Source organism: Eriocheir sinensis, chromosome 52, assembly GCF_024679095.1.
Source record: "Eriocheir sinensis breed Jianghai 21 chromosome 52, ASM2467909v1, whole genome shotgun sequence".
Classification (NCBI taxonomy): Eukaryota; Metazoa; Arthropoda; class Malacostraca; order Decapoda; family Varunidae; genus Eriocheir; species Eriocheir sinensis.
Window position 1 is genome coordinate 2149386 of NC_066560.1, and position 20197 is coordinate 2169582.

General features: G+C 42.7%; 1 protein-coding gene across 1 annotated transcript in view; it reads left to right on the forward strand.

The window, feature by feature from the left end:
- The window catches only part of LOC126982880 (inversin-like), a 77295-nt gene that overhangs the window by 42352 nt on the left and 14746 nt on the right, over positions 1-20197 (forward strand). Inside the window, exons 8-12 of the mRNA XM_050835158.1 lie at positions 56-464; positions 975-1102; positions 1310-1416; positions 5696-5898; positions 15639-15820. Of these exons, the coding sequence (XP_050691115.1) occupies positions 56-464; positions 975-1102; positions 1310-1416; positions 5696-5898; positions 15639-15820 (1029 nt within the window). The remainder of the gene's footprint in view (positions 1-55; positions 465-974; positions 1103-1309; positions 1417-5695; positions 5899-15638; positions 15821-20197) is intronic.

Sequence of the window (20197 nt, forward strand, 5' to 3'; positions counted from 1 at the left end):
AATCCTAGAGTTACAAAATATCTTGCCTTTTAACTAATATTTTTGTGCATTTTAGCTGATGAGACGTCAGCGAACGAGGGACATTTCCTCTTCAGATGGTCATACATCTCTCATGTGGGCTGCTGCACAAGGAGCTGACTCAGCCCTCACAGCAATGGTGCGCCAAGGGGCCTCTCTAACCCAGGCTGACCCCAGGGGCTGCACTGCATTGCATATTGCTGCAGGTACAGGACACAGCTCTACTGTCAGGCTTTTGTTATGCCTTCAAGCACCCCCAGATGTGTGTGCTAATGATGGAAGAACACCTGTGCACTTTGCTGCCCGAGCAGGACACACACAGATAGTGAAAGAGCTGGCTAAGGCTGGAGCATCATTGCAGCGAAGAGATGAAGAGGGACAGTGTGCCCTCCACCATGCAGTGCTTGGTGGTCACCTCTTCTTGGCTCAGATCCTCATAAGGGCTGGTGAGTCATGATGCCGATCATAAATATCTTATTTAGCTTGGGATGGAAATTCACCTCCATAATCTTAAACATCCACCGTGTTAAGTTTGTTGAATTTATTTTATTAATAGTCGAGTAACTTTTAATTGAACTACTACAAAAAAATTTTATACTCATGAGTTCTTAGGAACCCATCCCATTTGAAAATTATTGCCTTTGCTGTCATAAAAAGTGATTTGATGGAAGCAGTCCCTCTCATCCAAAACTGTCCTGGGTTTGACATCATCATGATGTCTTGCACCATCAGTCTCTTGACCCACATATCTTATAATTAGAAAACCTGCATACCTCCAATTGGTATTTGTAAACATTCAGGGGATGTCTTAACTCATTAATAACATCTAGAAGGATTTGAGTGACTGAATGTATATCCATAGAGATTGTGTATTGACAGAAGGAAGATCATCTTTAATGGAGTTTTTAAAAAGAATCTGAACACTTTAGGGGAATCAATATATATTCTATACTCAGGTACATCTGTCAATGTGCAAGACTACTATGGCCGCACCCCACTCCATATGGCAGCATACAGAGGCCTTAGTGACATCATGTTCCTCTTGCTGGAGAACCGTGGTGATGTTAATGCCCGAGACTTTGAGGTATGTACCTACAAACAACTTGTTACTTAAATCTTTCAATATATTAGTTTTAATAAGCCAATTAAAGAGACAACCCTGTTATCTGCTGTATGTAATGCAGTCAATCTTGGCTCTTGTGACACCAGAGCCTCAGCAGGACCTTGACATAGTTTAAGAAATATCATACAGGCTTAATACTGACACAGTAAATGTTTCTTGGACTTGAAGGGACTGAGTGCACTCCACTGGGCTGCTGAGCAAGGTCATTTGGGTGCTGTCAACACACTGCTGGACTTCCATGCTTACCCTAACTATACTCAGTCAACTCCCAACAGGTAGTGACACCTGGCCTTAGAGACCTTCTGTGTTGTATTTGTTAAAAAGAATAATTGGTGCTTGCATGACTGTATGATGTCTAGATTACTTTGTAGGCTGTTTGTCATGTATTGTGTAGAGGATCTGTTCTTCCTTACATGACAATGGTTTTTCAACTTAAAGGAATTCAAAGCATGATTTTTTTTTTTTTTTTTTTTTTTTTTTTTTTTTTGCTATAAAGCAACATATGTATAGTCATTTCTAACCCTGGCAACTGGCCTAGATCTACCACCTGGATCACCTCCTGCACAGATCATATCACCCGAATAGAAAATTCTCCATACTCAAGATTCCCCATCAAGGTCACCGCCCTTACATCTTACCGTTATATCTCTACAGTTTGCATATTTAAATCTTGCAGCATTCTGGAGACTACTTCTACTACCACCATACCTCTTATGTACCCATATGTCACAACTACTGCACATTGAGTTATTTATTACACCATTTCTGCAAACTGCTCATGGCCACACACTTTCAGTTAACATGGTTCCACTTTCTGGCCACAAAGTCATCACTTTTGTCTTATTTGCATTCAACCTCAAATCCTAGAATTTCATTCCTTCTTTCCTTCTCTTGTGCATTTCTCTGTTTCTTTCTCACTTTCTACAACTAACACTAAATCATCTGCATACATAACCTCTCTTGGGGATCCTGCCCTAAAGTCACGAGAGAGTCTAAAGAATCACAGCAAACAGAAGAAGTCTCAAGACAGATCCTTGATGCACACCCACATTTACAGAACACTTTTCGCTTAAATTACCATTCACCCTCACCTGAATGGAAGCACCCTCATTCTCTGCCATAACTAATCATTCTTTGGCTTCTCCTGATTGCCAATTTGATTATAATCTCTGGACATCTCATCAGATGCCTTCTCTAGATCTAGGTAAATAAAGTTTGATATTTTCTAGCTATATATTTCTCCAGAAACTATCTAATAATGAATATAGCATCATTGGTGCTTTGCCTGGCCTAGAGCCACATGCCATGTCATGTATGCACACTCTATTCCTAATGAAGCTGAATATTCTTTCCATTACCGTCATGACTTAAGAGCTTTATACTCCTTAAGTTTCCTTTTTCCAAAGTATTTCCCTTACAACTTGTGTAATTGGCAGAGGCCACGTGGGTGGCAGAAGCAATGTAGGTGGCAAAAGCTACGTGGGTAGCAGACAACACCATGTCGTCATGGTGTGCTGCCAGGTAGCAGAAACAGTGGTCGTTGCAGACTTGCAGAGATTGTTCACAATATGTGGCAGTATGACAAGGTCTGCTACACAACCATACCCAAAAGCTGTCATCTTAGGGCTCGTGGGGTCTGACCCCTCCTGCAACCACACACACTTGCCACTCATATCTCTCACAAAGAAGGTATTTTGCTTCCACTTCTCAATATTACACTCTTTATATATTTTAGCAAGTTATCCTTTTCTTATGTTGAGCATCTGTTACCAAAGGCTTTCTCCTCGGGCGCACCTTCTGAAAACCGAGGTCCTTGCTCAAACGTTTCTGTGCAGTGTGAACACTGGTCTCTCCTAACAGCACGTGATTTAGTTCCTTAAATCTCCTTGCTGTTAGGCTGTGGCCACACTGGGAGCGAGAAAGAGAACGAGAGCAAGGAACTTTGATCCATTATAAGCAATGGAGGTGGTCGCACTGGCCGCGAGCAGATAATGGCGAGAAAGCGATTTGGCAGGCAAGAAAGTGAGGAGAGTTGACGGCCAACTTTTCTCGCATTAGATCACTTGGTCAGAAGGAGTGACATCACAGACATCCTTCTATATTATTTGGCATAACTCACCTCATACACTAGATAGGGCATTTTGGTTAACATTGTTAGATGCAGCAGTGATTAAAAAACTCAAATAAGTTTGTGAAAACTCAGTAAAACAAAAACTAAATAAATGGTGACAAGTTGAAGTTAAGGCGTCACTCCATAATGTTTATAACACATTTTACAGCGCCTATGAAATGATTTACCTCAATGTTACCAAAAAAATCTATAAATGACCCTCGGCTGAAAATTCCAATCCATCGGGATTTCCAAACTATTGGGCGCTGGATTATTGAATTTTTACTGTAATTTCTTTAGAACTTTTTTCCAGGAAAAGTCAACAAATGCATAAATTATTTACAATAAAAGCAAAGCTACTAACGTTAATAGGAGCCCTTTTTTTTATTTATTTATTTTTTTTTTTTTTTACAGTACAGTAAAGCAGGGAGCTCAAAGGCAGAAACAAAAAACAACAATAAAAAATGCCAAGCACTGCTCCTATAAAAGAGAACAGAATGAGTGGCTGGAAAAGAGGGTTAGTTTTGAATGAACAGGTGTCTTGATACTCTCCGTCTGAAAGTCATAGGCAGGAGGAAATATAGACAGAGGAAGTTTGTCCCAGAGTTTATCAGTGAAAGTGATGAAAGGATGAAAATGCTGGTTAATTCTTGCATAAGGGATTTGGATAGAATAGGGATAAGCAAGACTAGAAAGTCATGTGCAGTGAGGTTGCAGAAGGGATGGAGGCATTCAGTTAGCAAGTTCAGAAGAGGAGTCAGCATAAAAATATCAATAGAAGATAGAAGGAGAAGCAACACTGGCAGAATTTAATAGGTAAAAGACTGTCAGTAGAGGAGGATGGTTGATGAGATGAAGAGCCTTTGACTCCACTCTGTCCAAAGGGCTGTGTGTGTAGAGCCCCACCATGCATGAGATGCATGCTCCATATGGATAGCATCTGGGAGGGGAGAAAAATCAGTGGAGACAATACAGAATGCCTAACCTTGAAGAAGCTGATTTGGCAAGAGATGAGATGTGAAGCTTCCAGTTCAGATTTTGAGTTCAGGATAGGGGATAGGAATTTGGAAGATTGTGTTGGGTTGACAGGTAGAGAAATTTAATTTTTGAGGCATTGAAAGACATTAAGTTCCTTCTACCCATTTAGAAATTATAGCAATGTAAAGGCGGCTTTACACGTGGCAATTCCTGGCTGGCAATACAGCTGCGACGATCTAGCGGTTAGACCGGCTGGGTGCTCTCGGGAGCAAGTACCTTCACACGTGGAAGGAGCCACTGGGAGCATCAAGACGTAAACTGCTCGTAAATGCAAGGGCACATATTCATCCCAGACACCCCAAAAGGCTACTACCATATCTTAAAACCACAATGAGTTTGGTCCATTAGCCTAATATTGTAGAAATACTTTAAGTAAATGAGTTTTATCATAAGTAGTATTGATTGATTGATTGATTTTTTTTTTTTTTTTTTTTTTACGTTGTTGCCTATTGCGCCGGTAGGCATCTTCCCGGTGGGGCCTGATGGTCGGCCCAAGGCTTCTTCCAGGTGGGGCCTGATGGTCGGCCCAGCCCGTTCTGGCGCAGGCGAGTGTTTATAGTGGCGCCATCTTGCATTGGCTCATGCTGCCCCCCGGAACTCGTTCTTGATTCGCTTGGACGGCTTCCTCTAGTGTCCGGGTTGATGGGTGGTCTTCAGGACAGCATGTGGGTAGTTTTAAGCCACTCGGCGGTGACTGAAAAATCCGAGTGGTAGCGTGAGGATTCGAACCCGCGTCGTCCATCACGCGGCGAATGTGGGTCCAGTACACTATCACTTCGGCCACCGCCTACCGCCTGTTTATTGTTGCATTTAACAACAAAGGAGAAGGGAGGAACATGCCATCCCAACCCTCAGGCATTACATAGTGTGATTATATAATACACGAAAATAATCATTCCTTACCTCCTTCGATAAAGAGATAAACATTTCCCGCAATGTTGCTGCCACTCTCTCAAAAGTAGTTTTGCACAGACTCTGCCTCTTGTAGAGCTTATCTTGTTGGTCCCACAAGTGTCGATACTGCCTCACTTCCTCTAGCAATGCCACCTCGGCCTCCCGGCTCCAAATCTTGTTATCTGCCTCTGTCATTTCTTGTTTTATTGGCGCCGACATGTGGTTACCCAGTCGCCAGTCGGCAATACAAGACGGACACGCTCAGCTGCAGAGAACTTGCCACAAGAAGAGCTCCCAGACCCAGACCAAAAATGCTTCTGCACTTGTATTGCCAGCCGCAAATTGCCAGGTGTAAAGCCGCCTTAAGAATTAATTGTTGCTGCTTCATCCTTGCATATGTCTTCAAGAATTTTACTATAAATTTTCTCTACATTCTGTGGTAGAATCATACATAAAAAGTGAAAAATTGTTTAAATAGGAGTGGTATTGCATCACCTCACAATTATTTTCAGGACTGTAAATTTCAGATATACTCCATATGATTGTGCATGTGTGGCTGAACACCTGGAAGTGGCACAGGTTTTGGCAGAAGCAGGAGGAATCTCAGTAACTGAAATAATGGAAGTTGCTGCAACCAGAATTCAAGCTGCTGTGCGAGGCCATTTAGCACGCAGCAAGTTGAAAATGCAGCACGGACTTCAAGGGAATCTAGAGGGTAAGAAAATAACTTTAGAGAAACCACTCAAATAGCCATGATGTGAGCTGGTTGTTGGTGAAATCACTACTGTTTATTTCTCTACATCTCTGCCACCCTGTTCTTTGATGGGGAAAACATCAAGGGGTTATCTACATTAGAAGGATTTCCAATTCTCCCTGTTCTAGTGCTCCCCTTTTGGCACATTCAATCCCTTGTCTACCAACTCTCCAATATGTGTCCACTCTTTTGATCCATTTAACTGCTGGTCTCCTTTTAATACTGTCTCCCTTAATCTTGCCCTCATACACTCTCTTCACATAGTCATTTTAATTCATTCTTATCACATGTCCAAATCATCTCAGAGTACCACATTTCATCTATTCAACCACTCCACAATTTACTTCCTTTGTTGTTACATCTTTCTCTACCCTTATACACACCCTGTCAAATTTTTTATTAACTCTTTCATTTTCTGCCAACAACATTGTAGCATCATCTGAAAACAGTCCTGCCACTATGGACTGTTCCATGCCTCTCACATTTCCATTTCTCTCATACAGCCATCCATGTAAATACTAAACAACCATGGTGGCATCCCTCTCTTGATGAGATTAGAGAGGCTATGGCAAGACTGAGAGGTAAAAAGGCAGCTGGAATTTGTAACATCAGTGCAGAGCTGCTCAAAGCTGGTGGTGAGACAGTGATCTGTGGGTTGCATGCGGTCTTGACTACTATATGACAATCTGGTACTATTCCTCCTCACAGGAAGAGGGGGCTGGTTATCTCTATCTGGAATGGGGAAGAGGACCATCAGGACTGCAACAACTTCCATGGTATTACACTACTCAGTGTGCCCTTCCTTGCACTTTTCCCGGCGCACTAAGTTAGCTGATTTCCCTACGGCTTTTACCATCATCTCTGTTGCCTTTTCCTTTGTAAAGCAGCATATTTGACACCTCGTCTGGCTTCCATGCTAGATTATGTTTTCACAGCATCCACTCCATAATAGCATTACCTCCATATTTCAGCTGTTATGCCATCAATGCAAGGAGCTTCTCCTACTTTTGATTTCCTTATTGCCTCCTCTATTTTATTCCTTTCCTCCTCCTTGTGTAGATATGGCTGCCCTGCATTAATTTTTACTACCATACTGGCCACTTCTCTTACCCACTTTGAAACCTGCTCTTCAGAACACACACAAAGGTGACAGCCTTGGCAGAGGAGAACCCTTGCTCTTATTCACACACCCTGCCCCTGCATATTTCACTTCTTTCATTTAAAGTACCAAGGGTCAAACACAAATGGAAAAAAAATCATTCATTACCATTATGTAGACCTCATTTTATTCTGCATCAAGGGTTTGGACATGGACCCCTAGTGCCTCACCATGAAAGTAATAACCAATGAGATAAAAAGGTTAATAATCCAGTCACTCATCAGTCAACCCAACAAAATCCACTTCTTTTCCATGATGCAGTAAGTTCCTTTATATATTCGTGGTTTAGGGTTTTCACTATCTTTCATAAAAACCATAAAAATATGTTGGGCCTCAACCTCACTGCTTAATCTCAACCATGACCTCAGTCTAGGCCTCCAGACTAGCAGAAAATTATTCTGTGGCCTTAAGACATTTATTAAACCAGATCAGGGCATGAAAAGTAAAGTGGAAGGGATATGGGTGCAACCACTGTAAAGACATTATCTGGCAAGCAAGAACAACCCTGAAATGCTTGAGACTGTCTTGCACCTCCCTTCTGTGACCTGCCAGAATACTCCTTCTTGCTCTTATGACTAGATGAACTAACACTTTCTCATTTTTTCAATCATGAAGGACAGCAAGCATTAATTTAGTTACAATTACAAGATCTACTGTTCATAAGGAACATTTCCCTACCTACTCAGCAACATTACATTTGAAGGAAAATTTTATTACATCCTTTTTCTCCACAAATTATTGACAAATGGCAATGGCAATGGTGTGTTTTCATACTGGAAAGTTCTTAGTTATCCTACAAGGATGCTTTAAATTGTCTGTGATGCAGCAGTAACACAACAGGAACCTTGTGAACTTTTATCTCCCCCCACTTGGCAAGATTAACCATAGGACGTCGATGAAATGGTTATTGCTATAAGGAGGTGCTGTCTGTAAGTCACACGATCAAGAATTGGGGGTAAAGGTAAGGGTAAAGTTGGGAGCTTACGCTGTAGCTGCATGTGGCAGTGGTGCTCATCTCTGTCCATCTGGCCCTTTGAGCTTGCAGTGGGAGAGAACCTTCCTTACCTGACACAGCTGTGGCCAGTGTAACATCTGGGTTACCACAGTTTACCTTCCCCAGGTTTCCCCAGGTAACCATTTATCAAACTTCCCAAAAGGATGGATGAACAGCTGGGTGGGCTGCATGCTGACCTCCCAGGCTGGGATTTAAACCCAGATCCACAGATTTGTAGTCAGGGATGCTAACCACTGCACTGTGGAGGCGGTGACATCTTGAAAATCTGACACGCCAGAACAAAAAATGGCATGACTTGTGAGAATTTTGGCTCCTTCTTGCTTACTAAATGATACCTTACTTACCATCAAGTCAAGTCGGGTCTGCCTACCCCTACTCAGGTCACCTTTCCCTCCCCCACACCTGCCACTCCTTTCATTTGGCTGCTTCTTCCCCTTATTTGATACTTTCTCTTTCATCTCCCCACTCCATCCCTCCCTCTACCATCTCCCTCTCTCTTTCCCCACTATATTTTGGGGTAAGCACTTGCAGTTCAGGTCTTCATTGAAAGAGACAAAAAGAGGTACAATATTACAGCATAGTTTAAGAGAAGACTGTCAGTAAGAGGAGGGGCACTGATGAGATGAAAAGGCATTGTCTTCTACTCCTGAAAGGGCTGTGTACAAGGAACCCCCTCACACATGAGATGCATACTCTATACAGGTGTGGACAAGATTCTTGTATGTAAGCAGCTTCTGTGAGGAGAAAAAGGATTGCTGGATTAGCAATTACCTAGAGCAACTGGACACTTCATATATGAAATGTCCAGTTGCTCTATGTAGATCATATATTTATTGTAATTTGTAGAAAGTAAGAGTTGTCCTTAGAGAACATGCTGAGCTACTCTGGTGTTAATGGAGAGGCGGTGGCTGAGGGCAAATTTTCAGTCATCGCCAAGTGGCCTAAGACTACCTACATTCTGTCTTTAACAACATCCATCAACTCAAACTCTAGATTTTCTAAAAGAAGTATCAAAGATGAGCTCCGGGGGGGCAGCATGAGCCAAGCAAGATGGTGCCATTATAAAACCTTGCCTGTGCCATAACAGGCTGGGGCCAACTACCAGGCCCCACCAAGAAAGTCTATTGGCACTGTCATACACCTTCTCCAGGTTCATAAATGCCATGTACAGTCTCACACACAAAAAAAGATCCATGTAACCTCTGCCACTGCAGAATCATTCCCTTTTCAGCCTCACCAACCTAATCATTCTTACTCTCACCCAATCAGTTGTTATCTGACCATATACGAGGAGTAGGTAGGAAGACACCTACCGAACGGACGCAAGCCACTCCCGGAGTCCCGGTGAGGTATATATGGGAGGTGAGAAGGGAGCTGAAGCCCTCCAAAGACCCTTCCCATGTCCTCACTAACTGTTTCCCTATTGTCTCACCAACACCGGAAAGTAGTTCAGCATGCTCTCTAAAGACAGATCCTCTCTCTATCCACACCACACTACATTCACACAACATATACACCTTTTCCCAAAATTCAAATTTCAAAATGGCTCACCTTGTCTTGGAGTCCCCGCCTGGGGGGGACCACAAATTCCCCCAGGGAGGACTCCCCTTTTGGCTGTCGACCCGAGAGGTGTCTTGATAACTCCTCGAACCTTTTTCTTCTCAATTTCTGCAACATTCGCGGTCTTCGTTCTAATTTTCATTCTGTGGAACACCATCTCTCTTCCTCTAAACCTCACCTTCTCTTCCTCACCGAAACACAGGTTTCTGAGGCTACTGACAGCAATCTCTACTCTGTTCCTTCCTACTATCTCTATCCTAAATTTCAATCCAAAGCTGGATGTTGCGCCTACGTGCGCAACAATATCACTTGCTCTCGTGCCCACAACCTTGATTCTTCAGAATTTTCCACCATCTGGCTAAGACTTCGTTGTCATTCTATTACTAAATACATCTGTGCTGTTTATCTCTCACCTAACTCTACTAACTATGTAAAATTCTTTGACTACCTGAACTCTAAAGTGGAGCACATCTTGACCCACTCTCCCTTTGCTGAAATCTCCATCCTAGGAGATTTCAATGTTCACTACCAGCTTAGGCTTTCATTCTCTTTCACTGACCAGCCTGGTGAACAAGCCTACAACTTTGCTGTCCTCAACGATCTAGAGCAGTTGGTCCAGCACCCTACACGTATTCCCGACCGTCTTGGAGACAGGCCCAATATTCTAGACCTCTTCCTTACCTCAAACTCTTCTGCTTACTCTGTCAAACTGTTCTCTCTGTTGGGCTCCTCCGATCACAACCTTATTTCTGTATCCTGTCCTATTGCTCCTGTACACCCTATGGACCCACCAAAGAGGCGATGCTTCAGGCACTTTGCTTCAGTTCGGTGAGACGACCTGAGGACGTACTTTTCCGATTTTCCCTGGAATGATTACTGCTTCCAGGAGCGAGACCCCTCTGTGTGTGCCCAGCGCATTACAGAGGTGGTTGTTTCTGGAATGGAGGCATACATTCCACGTACTTTCTCTACTCCTCACGCTAAAAAGCCTTGGTTTAATCATGCTTGTTCTCGTGCTGTTAAAGATAGAGAGGCAGCTCACAAAAGGTACCGGAGCCTTCAAACTAATGCTAACCATGAACTTTATATTTCTGCCCGGAATCATGCCAAATCTATTCTTCAACTAACCAAAAACTCTTTCATCAACAGAAAATGCCAAAACCTTGCTTTCTGTAACTCTTCCCGTGACTTCTGGCATCTAGCCAAAAACATCTCCTCCAACGTCACTTCTTCATCTATCCCTCTACTCCTCAGTCCTGACGGCAATACTGCCGTCTCATCTATCTCTAAGGCTGAACTCTTCGATCAAACATTTTCTAAAAACTCCACTCTGGACGATTCTGGGCATATTCCTCCTACTCAACCCCCCTCTGACTCCTTTATGCCTGTTATAAAGATTCTTCAAAATGATGTTTTCTATGCCCTCTCTGGCCTCAATCCTCAGAAGGCTTATGGACCTGATGGAGTGCCTCCTATTGTCCTTAAGAACTGTGCCTCCATGCTGTCACTCTGCCTGGTCAAACTCTTTAGCCTCTGCCTGTCAACATCTACCTTTCCTTCCTGCTGGAAGTATGCCTTCATACAGCCTGTGCCTAAGAAGGGTGACCGTTCCAATCCCTCAAACTACCGTCCTATAGCTTTACTTTCTTGTCTATCTACAGCTTTTGAATCAATCCTTAACCGGAAGATTCAAAAGCATCTTTCCACTTCTGACCTTCTATCTGATCGCCAGTATGAGTTCCGCAAGGGGCGTTCTACTGGTGATCTCCTTGCCTTCCGAACTGACTCTTGGTCATCCTCTCCTAGCCGTTTCGGTGAAACCTTTGCTATTGCGCTGGACATATCAAAAGCTTTTGATAGGGTCTGGCACAAATCTTTGCTCTCCAAACTACCCTCCTACAGTTTCTATCCTTCTCTCTGTACCTTTATCTCCATTTTCCTTTCTGACCGTTCTATTTCTGCTGTGGTAGACGGTCACTGTTCTTCCCCTAAACCTATTAACAGTGGTGTCCCACAGGGTTCTGTCCTATCTCCCACTCTCTTTCTTTTGTTCATTGATGATCTTCTTTCCAAAATTAACTGTCCTATCCATTCTTACGCCGATGATTCCACTCTGCATTACTCAATTTCTTTTAACCCTTTCCTTGCATGCAGTCTGGACACGACTATCCCCTCAGGCGCAGTCGGGGAGCCCAATGGGGGGGTTCTTTTAACCTATGTATCTCAGAAACTATTCATCACAGCTAAAAACCAAAACCACCATTGGAAAGAGGAGGTCCAGATCTATAGGAGTTGGTTATGTATGCCTCTCTTGCTAACGTACATGCACGTTCAGGGAGTGTTGAATGTCAACACTTACGTCAGTGCGTACGGGATGATCAGCCATATTGAGGTAACTGTGGACATCTCTTTTTCAGACTCTGGCAAGGGAGTATTGCCAACTGCAATATTTACAACTATTTGGTCAAAGAATCAGTCAGGTGATAGGTGAAGCTATCCAAAAATGCCGCTATATTGGGCAAGAACATCCACCAGTTACTCGTCTGTAGATTTGCCGTGCTGGGCTGATATGATTTTCCACCAAATCTAGTGAAGAACCCACTCAATTGGCAATCCTGTGTTGTGAGAATTAATGTTGGAACACTCTCATACACGGGAGATTTGAGTGCGGCTGGAGCTCGCAGCGAGCGTTTAGTGCCACCAGCAAATGCGCCTAACGCCCGCTACAAGCGTTTAGCAATGAAAAGGTTAATAGAAGACCCACCCTACAGGAACTTAACAATTCAAAGCTGGAGGCAACAGAACGCTTAGCCTCAGACCTTACTATTATTTCCGATTGGGGCAAGAGGAACTTGGTGTCCTTCAATGCCTCAAAAACACAGTTTCTCCACCTATCCACTCGACACAATCTTCCAAACAACTATCCCCTATTCTTTGACAACACCCAGCTTTCACCTTCAACACTAAACATCCTCGGTCTATCCTTAACTCAAAATCTCAACTGGAAACTTCATATCACATCTCTTACTAAATCAGCTTCCTCGAGGCTGGGCGTTCTGTACCGTCTCCGCCAGTTCTTCTCCCCCGCACAGTTGCTATCCATTTACAGGGGCCTTGTCCGCCCTTGTATGGAGTATGCATCTCGTGTGGGGGGGGCTCCACTCACACAGCTCTCCTTGGCCGAGTAGAGTCAAAGGCTCTTCGTCTCATCAGCTCTCCTCATCATACTGATAGTCTTCTACCTCTTAACCCTTAAACTGCGGAGGACTAAATGCCGGATATTTTTCCTTCGCGAGTTAATATTAACATTATAATAAAAAGTGAAAATATAAATCTAATAGTGTCATCAGTGAGAAAAATGTAATTTGATGTATTACAGCAGTTCAGAGTGGTACATGAATAATTAGAGCAAATAATGGGCCCTAAAAATTCGCGTGCTTTCCAAAGTGCGGGAAAAATGTGACATGTTGGGTAGAATGAGGTGGAGCGGGTGGAAGTGGTGGACATCTGCCAACACGGCTTCTCTCTCTCTCTCTCTCTCTCTCTCTCTCTCTCTCTCTCTCTCTCTCTCTCTCTCTCTCTGCATTTGTTTGTTTATTTTTCCTCTCAATGTCTTCTCTCTCTCTCTCTCTCTCTCTCTCTCTCTCTCTCTCTCTCTCTCTCTCTCTCTCTCTCTCTCTCTCTCTCTCTCCGAGCTGGGCCACAGATAATAATTCTTACTGCCACACTGCGATAAAGATAAACATTCAACAAAATATAGATGTTTTTACATAAAAACACACACACACACACACACACACACACACACACACACACACACACTCTCTCTCTCTCTCTCTCTCTCTCTCTCTCTCTCTCTCTCTCTCTCTCTCTCTCTCTCTCTCTCTCTCTCTCTCTCTCTCTCTCAAAATGCGTGTATACACACGCATTGAGAGAGAGAGAGAAAAAAAATGCAGAGAGAGAAAGAGGCCTAACTTATCACCCCCCCCTCCTCCCTATGTGTGTGTGTGTGTGTGTGTGTGTTGTATGGTGTGTGTGTGTGTGTGTGTACACACACACACACACACACACACACACACACACACACGGAGTGTTTGGATGAGTGAAGGAAGGGAGGGAATGAGGGTGAGATGTAGTGTGTGTGTGTGTGTGTGTGTGTGTGTGTGTGTGTGTGTTGAATGGTGTGTGTGTGTGCGTTGCATGATAATAACCACAGACATCTCGATCTTGTCCATTTCGCGCGTGATCGTGCCCAACTCCAGTCATTGTCCTGGTCTTACACGTATAGGACACACACACACACACACACACACACACACACACACACACACACACACACACACACACACACACACACATACACCTGTGTGCAAAGAAGCGTACTGTTACGTATTATATTCAAGTTATAATTCAAAATATGTAATCTAGTCTGCCTTGACAACCTCCATTTTCTCTTTCACTACCACATTTTCTATTATGTTATGGTAGATGACTACCCAGCGGGTCAGGAGAGTTTCCAGGCGCCTCCTACATTTCCACAAACTCGAATGAGGGCCTTATCGTAGAATTTCAGGCTCTGGAGAAGGTATGACTAAGTTGCCAGCGATCACAAGATCACATTTGAAAGGAAGCGCGCCAGGAAAATTCAAAACATGCGGCGTGAAAATTCATGATTATATAAGCGATCACAGCGTCACGGGATCAGAGAGGCTTGATTAAATAAGCAATTGCAGCGGTTTAAGGGTTAAATTCCGCCGCCATGTTGCCTCTCTTTCTATCTTCTATTGATATTTTCACGCTGACTGCTCTTCTGAACTTGCTAACTGCATGCCTCCCCCCCTCCCGCGGCCCCGATGCACACGACTTTCTGCTCATGCTCATCCCTATACTGTCCAAACCCCTTATGCAAGAGTCAACCAGCATCTTCACTCTTCCATCCCTCACGCTGGTAAACTCTGGAACAATCTTCCGTCATCTGTATTTCCTCCTGCCTACGACTTGAACTCTTTCAAGAGGAGGGTATCAGGACACCTCTCCTCCCGAAATTGACCTCTCTTTTTGGGCATTCAATTGACCTCTATTCAGGAGCAGTAAGTAGCAGGCTTTTTTTTTTTTTTTTTTTTTATTTATTTATTTATTTATTTTTTACGCCCTTGAACTGTCTCCTTAGCTGTAAAAAAAAAAAAAAAAAACTTTACCAGCCACACTCAAAAGAATAATATCTCTGTAGTGTTTACACTCCTTCCAGTCTCCTTCGTTTTTTTCTATATTGGAACAACCACTGCCTTTGTCCAGTCCTACAGTGTTACTTAACTATCCCAAATAAGCTGTCTTATGCTCAGCAAAAGTTTGAATGCTCTCTTTCCATTCCATTTAATAATTTTTGCATACACTTCATACATTCTAGCTGATTAGCTATTCCCCAATTTATCTACAGCTCTATTCACCTCTTCCAGTGCGATATCTTCCTGCCCTCATGTCCCCACTCTCACAACTCCACTAAATCCAGTCATATTAGCATGTCATTCTGGTCACACCATGTCCATTCATAAGTCAAAATATTCCTTTCATCGCACTCTTCTATCCTTTTCACTTGTAATTAGGCTGCTATTCTCGTCTTAACACTGTCAACACAGTTACTACATACATTCATTTCTGCACTTCTTTACCTCATTCCAAAACAATTTCCTATTTTCACCAAAGTTGTCCTTTATCTTTCTTCCAAGCTCTTCATTCACTTTTCCTTTTATATATTTCATTCATCTCATTTTTGCCTCCTTACATTCCAAATGTTTTCCTCATTTTCACTGCTTTCTTTTTCTGCACCCATTGTATCCAATCAATATGAGAAAAATAGTGCTTCTAATAAAGACCAGTATATGAATTAGAGATACAGTATATCCTATTTCCCTAGTTGTCAGTGTTCTGAACTTATGAGATGTTTTCTAAGTAATCATTCCATTGCAGGAAAAACATACAAGGATGAGAATGCCAGAGTTTCAAGAAAGCCATTCAGTGATCTCAGCATAGATACCTCTTCCAATAAGCTGTCTTGTAGTGAGACAGTATTTGAAGGGATCCACACCAGCAAGCAGACAAAGAACTCAGCTCCACCAGTCATAACTGCTGTTGATGCAGGGAACAGAGAGGTTTGCTTTACATTTTTATGGTAAAGGGAAATAAGGCAATAAAGAATAATTACTAAAAGTCTGCTTCAAAAGGGATTAGAAAAATTGTTTTACTGAATGCACAGTCTGCTCTCCACCAACTGAGCTGTTCTGTATTGACTTGGACCTGTGGTGGTTAAATCCTCAGCTGTGAAACAATATTAATTTTTTAGCCTGTAAAATGCCTAGCTGGTACCAAAATTGCTGGTAATCTTTATTTTTTTCTCTTGAAAATACTATTTTTAAATGGTTCCTAATTAACAATCATGCACATATATAATAGATGACACCTTTCCTCTCCTATCCCTAACAACAAATGGTAAGTCCTGGTGGTTGTGGTGCCTCCCCTCTCCATATGAACTTCCACCCTACAGTCAGGATGCATTGTTGACTCAATGTTCAAGTTACCTTCAGAGTTCCACACCAAAAATTGCCCAACAACCTGAAAAACATATGATATACTATGGGACATCATTTGTAAAGATACAGAAAATAGTGCTCAATACAAAAGCAAGCAACTTACAACTTCCAAATAATTCCTATGAAACTTCATAAAATTTAATTATTAGGCAAGGGAGCCATGATGGTCTAGTGGGTTGAGGTTTGGACAACAGGGATGGGATCCAGAAACAAATCACAAGTTTGCAAGCCAGCTTACATATTGTTATAAGTTACATTAGGATCCAGAAAGGCTACTAACCCTTGTAACGACTTTGTGAGGCTATTATAAGTTATGTGTACCTCGGGAGGTCATGTTAGATTTACAATGTCAGATTTTCATGTAATGCATTATATTTATTGCTTCCCAACAAGAAAGTAGGAAGAATATGCGTCCGATAAAGAAACTGTGCAGTTGCATATTGTACAAGTCACTGCTCATGTGCCCAGCTCTGTTATTGAGGAATAGGGTATAGATGTTTGGAAGATTGTGATGAGTTGACAGGTTGAGGAATTGAGTTTTTTTGGCATTAAAGGATGCCAAGTCTCTTTTGCATCCTTCGGAAATTATATCAAGGCCTGTAGCATCCACCCATGAAATATGTAATTTCCTGATGGGTGGGTCTCTTTTTAAAAACTGTTTAGTAATGCAGAGTAAAGTCATCAGCATGAGTGGTTAAAAGTTTGTTTTGGAAAGATCATTAATGAACAGTAGAGAGTGGAAGATAAAACAGAGCCTGGCATAACACCACTGTTGATAGGTTTAAGGGTAGAACATAAGCTGTGCCATAACAGGCTGGGACTGACCACCAGGCCCCACCAAGAAAGCCTTCTGGCACCATAGGCAAAATGTTAAAAAAAAGCCTCTTTCACAGTGGAGGTAGATCGGCCTGAAAAGGATCCATAGAAGGGTGGTTTAGAAAGCTTCTGATACAGCTGCTTTGTAACTAACTGCTGGGGAGCATATATCGGGAGCAGATCACTTCACTCATTTACCACCTCCACTCCTGACGGTGCCCCCGAGCAAACTCCCACGCAACCACCCTATTTCAAGTCCCTGCTGGCAAGATCAATTGACGTGCTTCATCCATGGGCTATGTGGGTGTCCCCTTGATCTTCTCCACTCAGGGTTGCCTCGTACAGAAACATCCCCATGAGCAGTATCAACATCCAGGAGGCACGCCACGTTCCCATATTGCCGGAGTTGCCGTTCACGGACTAGATGGCAACAGGGCTCGATTTACCTAGTTTCATCATGTAGTCGCTGGTTTGACACAAAATGCTCCAGCATTAACCTCATGACCCTTTAAAGGCACTTAGTATCAAAGGCATCAACATTCCTCTCCAAGTCACTATTCGGTGTTCATGTCTCACAGCCATACAGGAAGACAGGGAGCATAAGCGACTTAAGGATTTGAATCTTTGTCCGCCTGCAAAGATATCAACAATATCATATTCATAACATTGTGGGCCAGGTCAATCCATCAAGAGATTTCCTGGTAAGACCCACCATTGTCATGCACTACACTACCAAGGTATGTGAAATTATTACTGACCTCGACATCCTCACCACATGCATGAACAGACTGAAATGTGTCATCCAGAAAGCCTCCAAATGACTGGATCTTGGTTTTGGCCCAGGAGACCTTCAGTCCCAGAGGCTTCCCTTCCTCATGTAGCACTTTGAGAGGCAGCACCAGTGCCTCCAGTGATTCTGTGAGAAGTACAGCATCATTAGAAAGTGTTGAAAAGTGATGGATCAAGGACGTACCCCTGCCTCACTCCTGAATTAACAAGGAAGAAGCCAGAAATGACTCCCTTACACTTCACAGCACTCTCAGTTCCAGAATAAAGGCCACTCATCCAGTCAATAACCCTTGCAGGAATCCCTTGGATTCACAGAATGTCCCAGAGTGCCTCACAATGCACTGAGTCAAAAGTCTTCTTGAGGTTGACATAGGTGATTAACCCCTGTCAAAACTCACATTGGTGTTCCACAAGGATGCGAAGTCCTAGGATCCGGTCAGTTTTTTTATTCAACGGGTGTGAATCTGGTTTGCTCAGACCTCTGAAACTTTCGCAGATGAGATTAAATTCACGTCAGCAGCAGATGAGCAAGCATCTTGTCCAGCACACTGAGCAGTGTAATATACCATAGTAATTGTTGCAGTCGTTTCCCTTTCCAGATAGGGATGACTAACCCCCTTTTCCCCGCTTTGCCGGGGAAGGGCCGGAGGTGGGTATAACCGGCGCGCTCACCCCAAAAGTCTCTCCTAATCAACTTGCTGTTTCTCCACAGCACGGCACATAGAGACTTATGGATGGCGTCATTAGAAAGAGGAAGACTTGATGGTTAGGACAAAATCTATTTTATTCACTCGTGCAATGTAGGTTAAGCATAGAGACTGTGTGAATACAGGCAATTTTTGGCGGCTTAGCGCAGGAGGCCGGTCCTAGCGGTACTGAAAATACAGCTACCCTCAATCCTTTAGGGGTTAAACGTCATCAGGAATATTAGCGAACACCATTTTATTGCCAGAGCAGCTAGTAAACGTCAGGAGGCCCTGCTCGCAGCTGAGTCTAACTTTGCATCCGAGGTCTCTGATTGGCCCGTGAGCCAGCGCGTCTGTGATTGGTCCGTCACTTCAACCCCCTCTTGAACTTGAACTTGAAGTCCGGAGTCAGCTGCGAACAGGGCCTCCCGTAAACGTCGTTAGGAAGATCAGCGGATGACATTTTGCTGCTAGTGAGTGACAACGTTTCCTAGCTGTTCTGGCAGCAAAATGGCGTCCACTGATATTCCTGACGACGTTTAAACATGCATCACAAGCAGTTCTGGGCGACGAGCTCCTTGCAACAGAGAATGAAAAGGAAGCTGCAGTGGTTATCGTGGCACAGAGATGAAATGCAATGGAAGCACTTATATGTGTTTGTTTGGGCCGCCATATTTGCTGATGACGTCATCACAGCACGGAGGCGCTCCACATCTCCAAACCGAGCTGCAGCGGGCAGTTCGGTTGGCAACTCGAGCTGCGGCGTCACGTGTTTGAAAGGCCCTGAGCGGTCCGGGCAAGGGGGACCACGAACCGCGTCATAGATGGTTTGACCCGCGTGATCGGAAAATGTGGTTCTGAAACCATACTGCGTCATAGGAAACCGCGCCTTACGAATTCACGTCATACGCGACTCGACTGTATATATATATATATATATATATATATATATATATATATATATATATATATATATATATATATATATATATATATATATATATATATATATATATATATATATATATATATATATATATATATATATATATATATATATATATATATATATATATATATATATATATATATATATATATATATATATATATATATATATATATATATATATATATATATATATATATATATATATATATATATATATATATATATATATATATATATATATATATATATATATATATATATATATATATATAGTCATCCCATTTTGGCGATGAAAATCTGAACGGCGGGACTATAACCCTATGGGAAAATATGCATTTGGGAAGTCACCTCTGACACGTCATATAAAACATGTTTTTTCGTTCTTTTTAATGTTTTAACTGAAATGAGACAAGACCTTGTTAGACAACAATATGTAATCAACACTCACCCTGGGGTCAAAATTTAGTAGCACAGAAGACCCAAAAAGTAGCCCAATTTGCGATAAGTAGCCCAATCTGGCAACACTGCAGTGTGGCGGTGGCGTGAATTTTTTCTTACGATAATGTTGCTATGAGAAAAATCGACCAATAGCAGTCGTCCCTGAGTGAGCTGCTGGCCAAGGGAAAGCATGACGTCACAGTCTAACCGTGGCGTCACTCAGGGCAACCTAACGTCCATTGCCCCGCCTCCTCCTCTC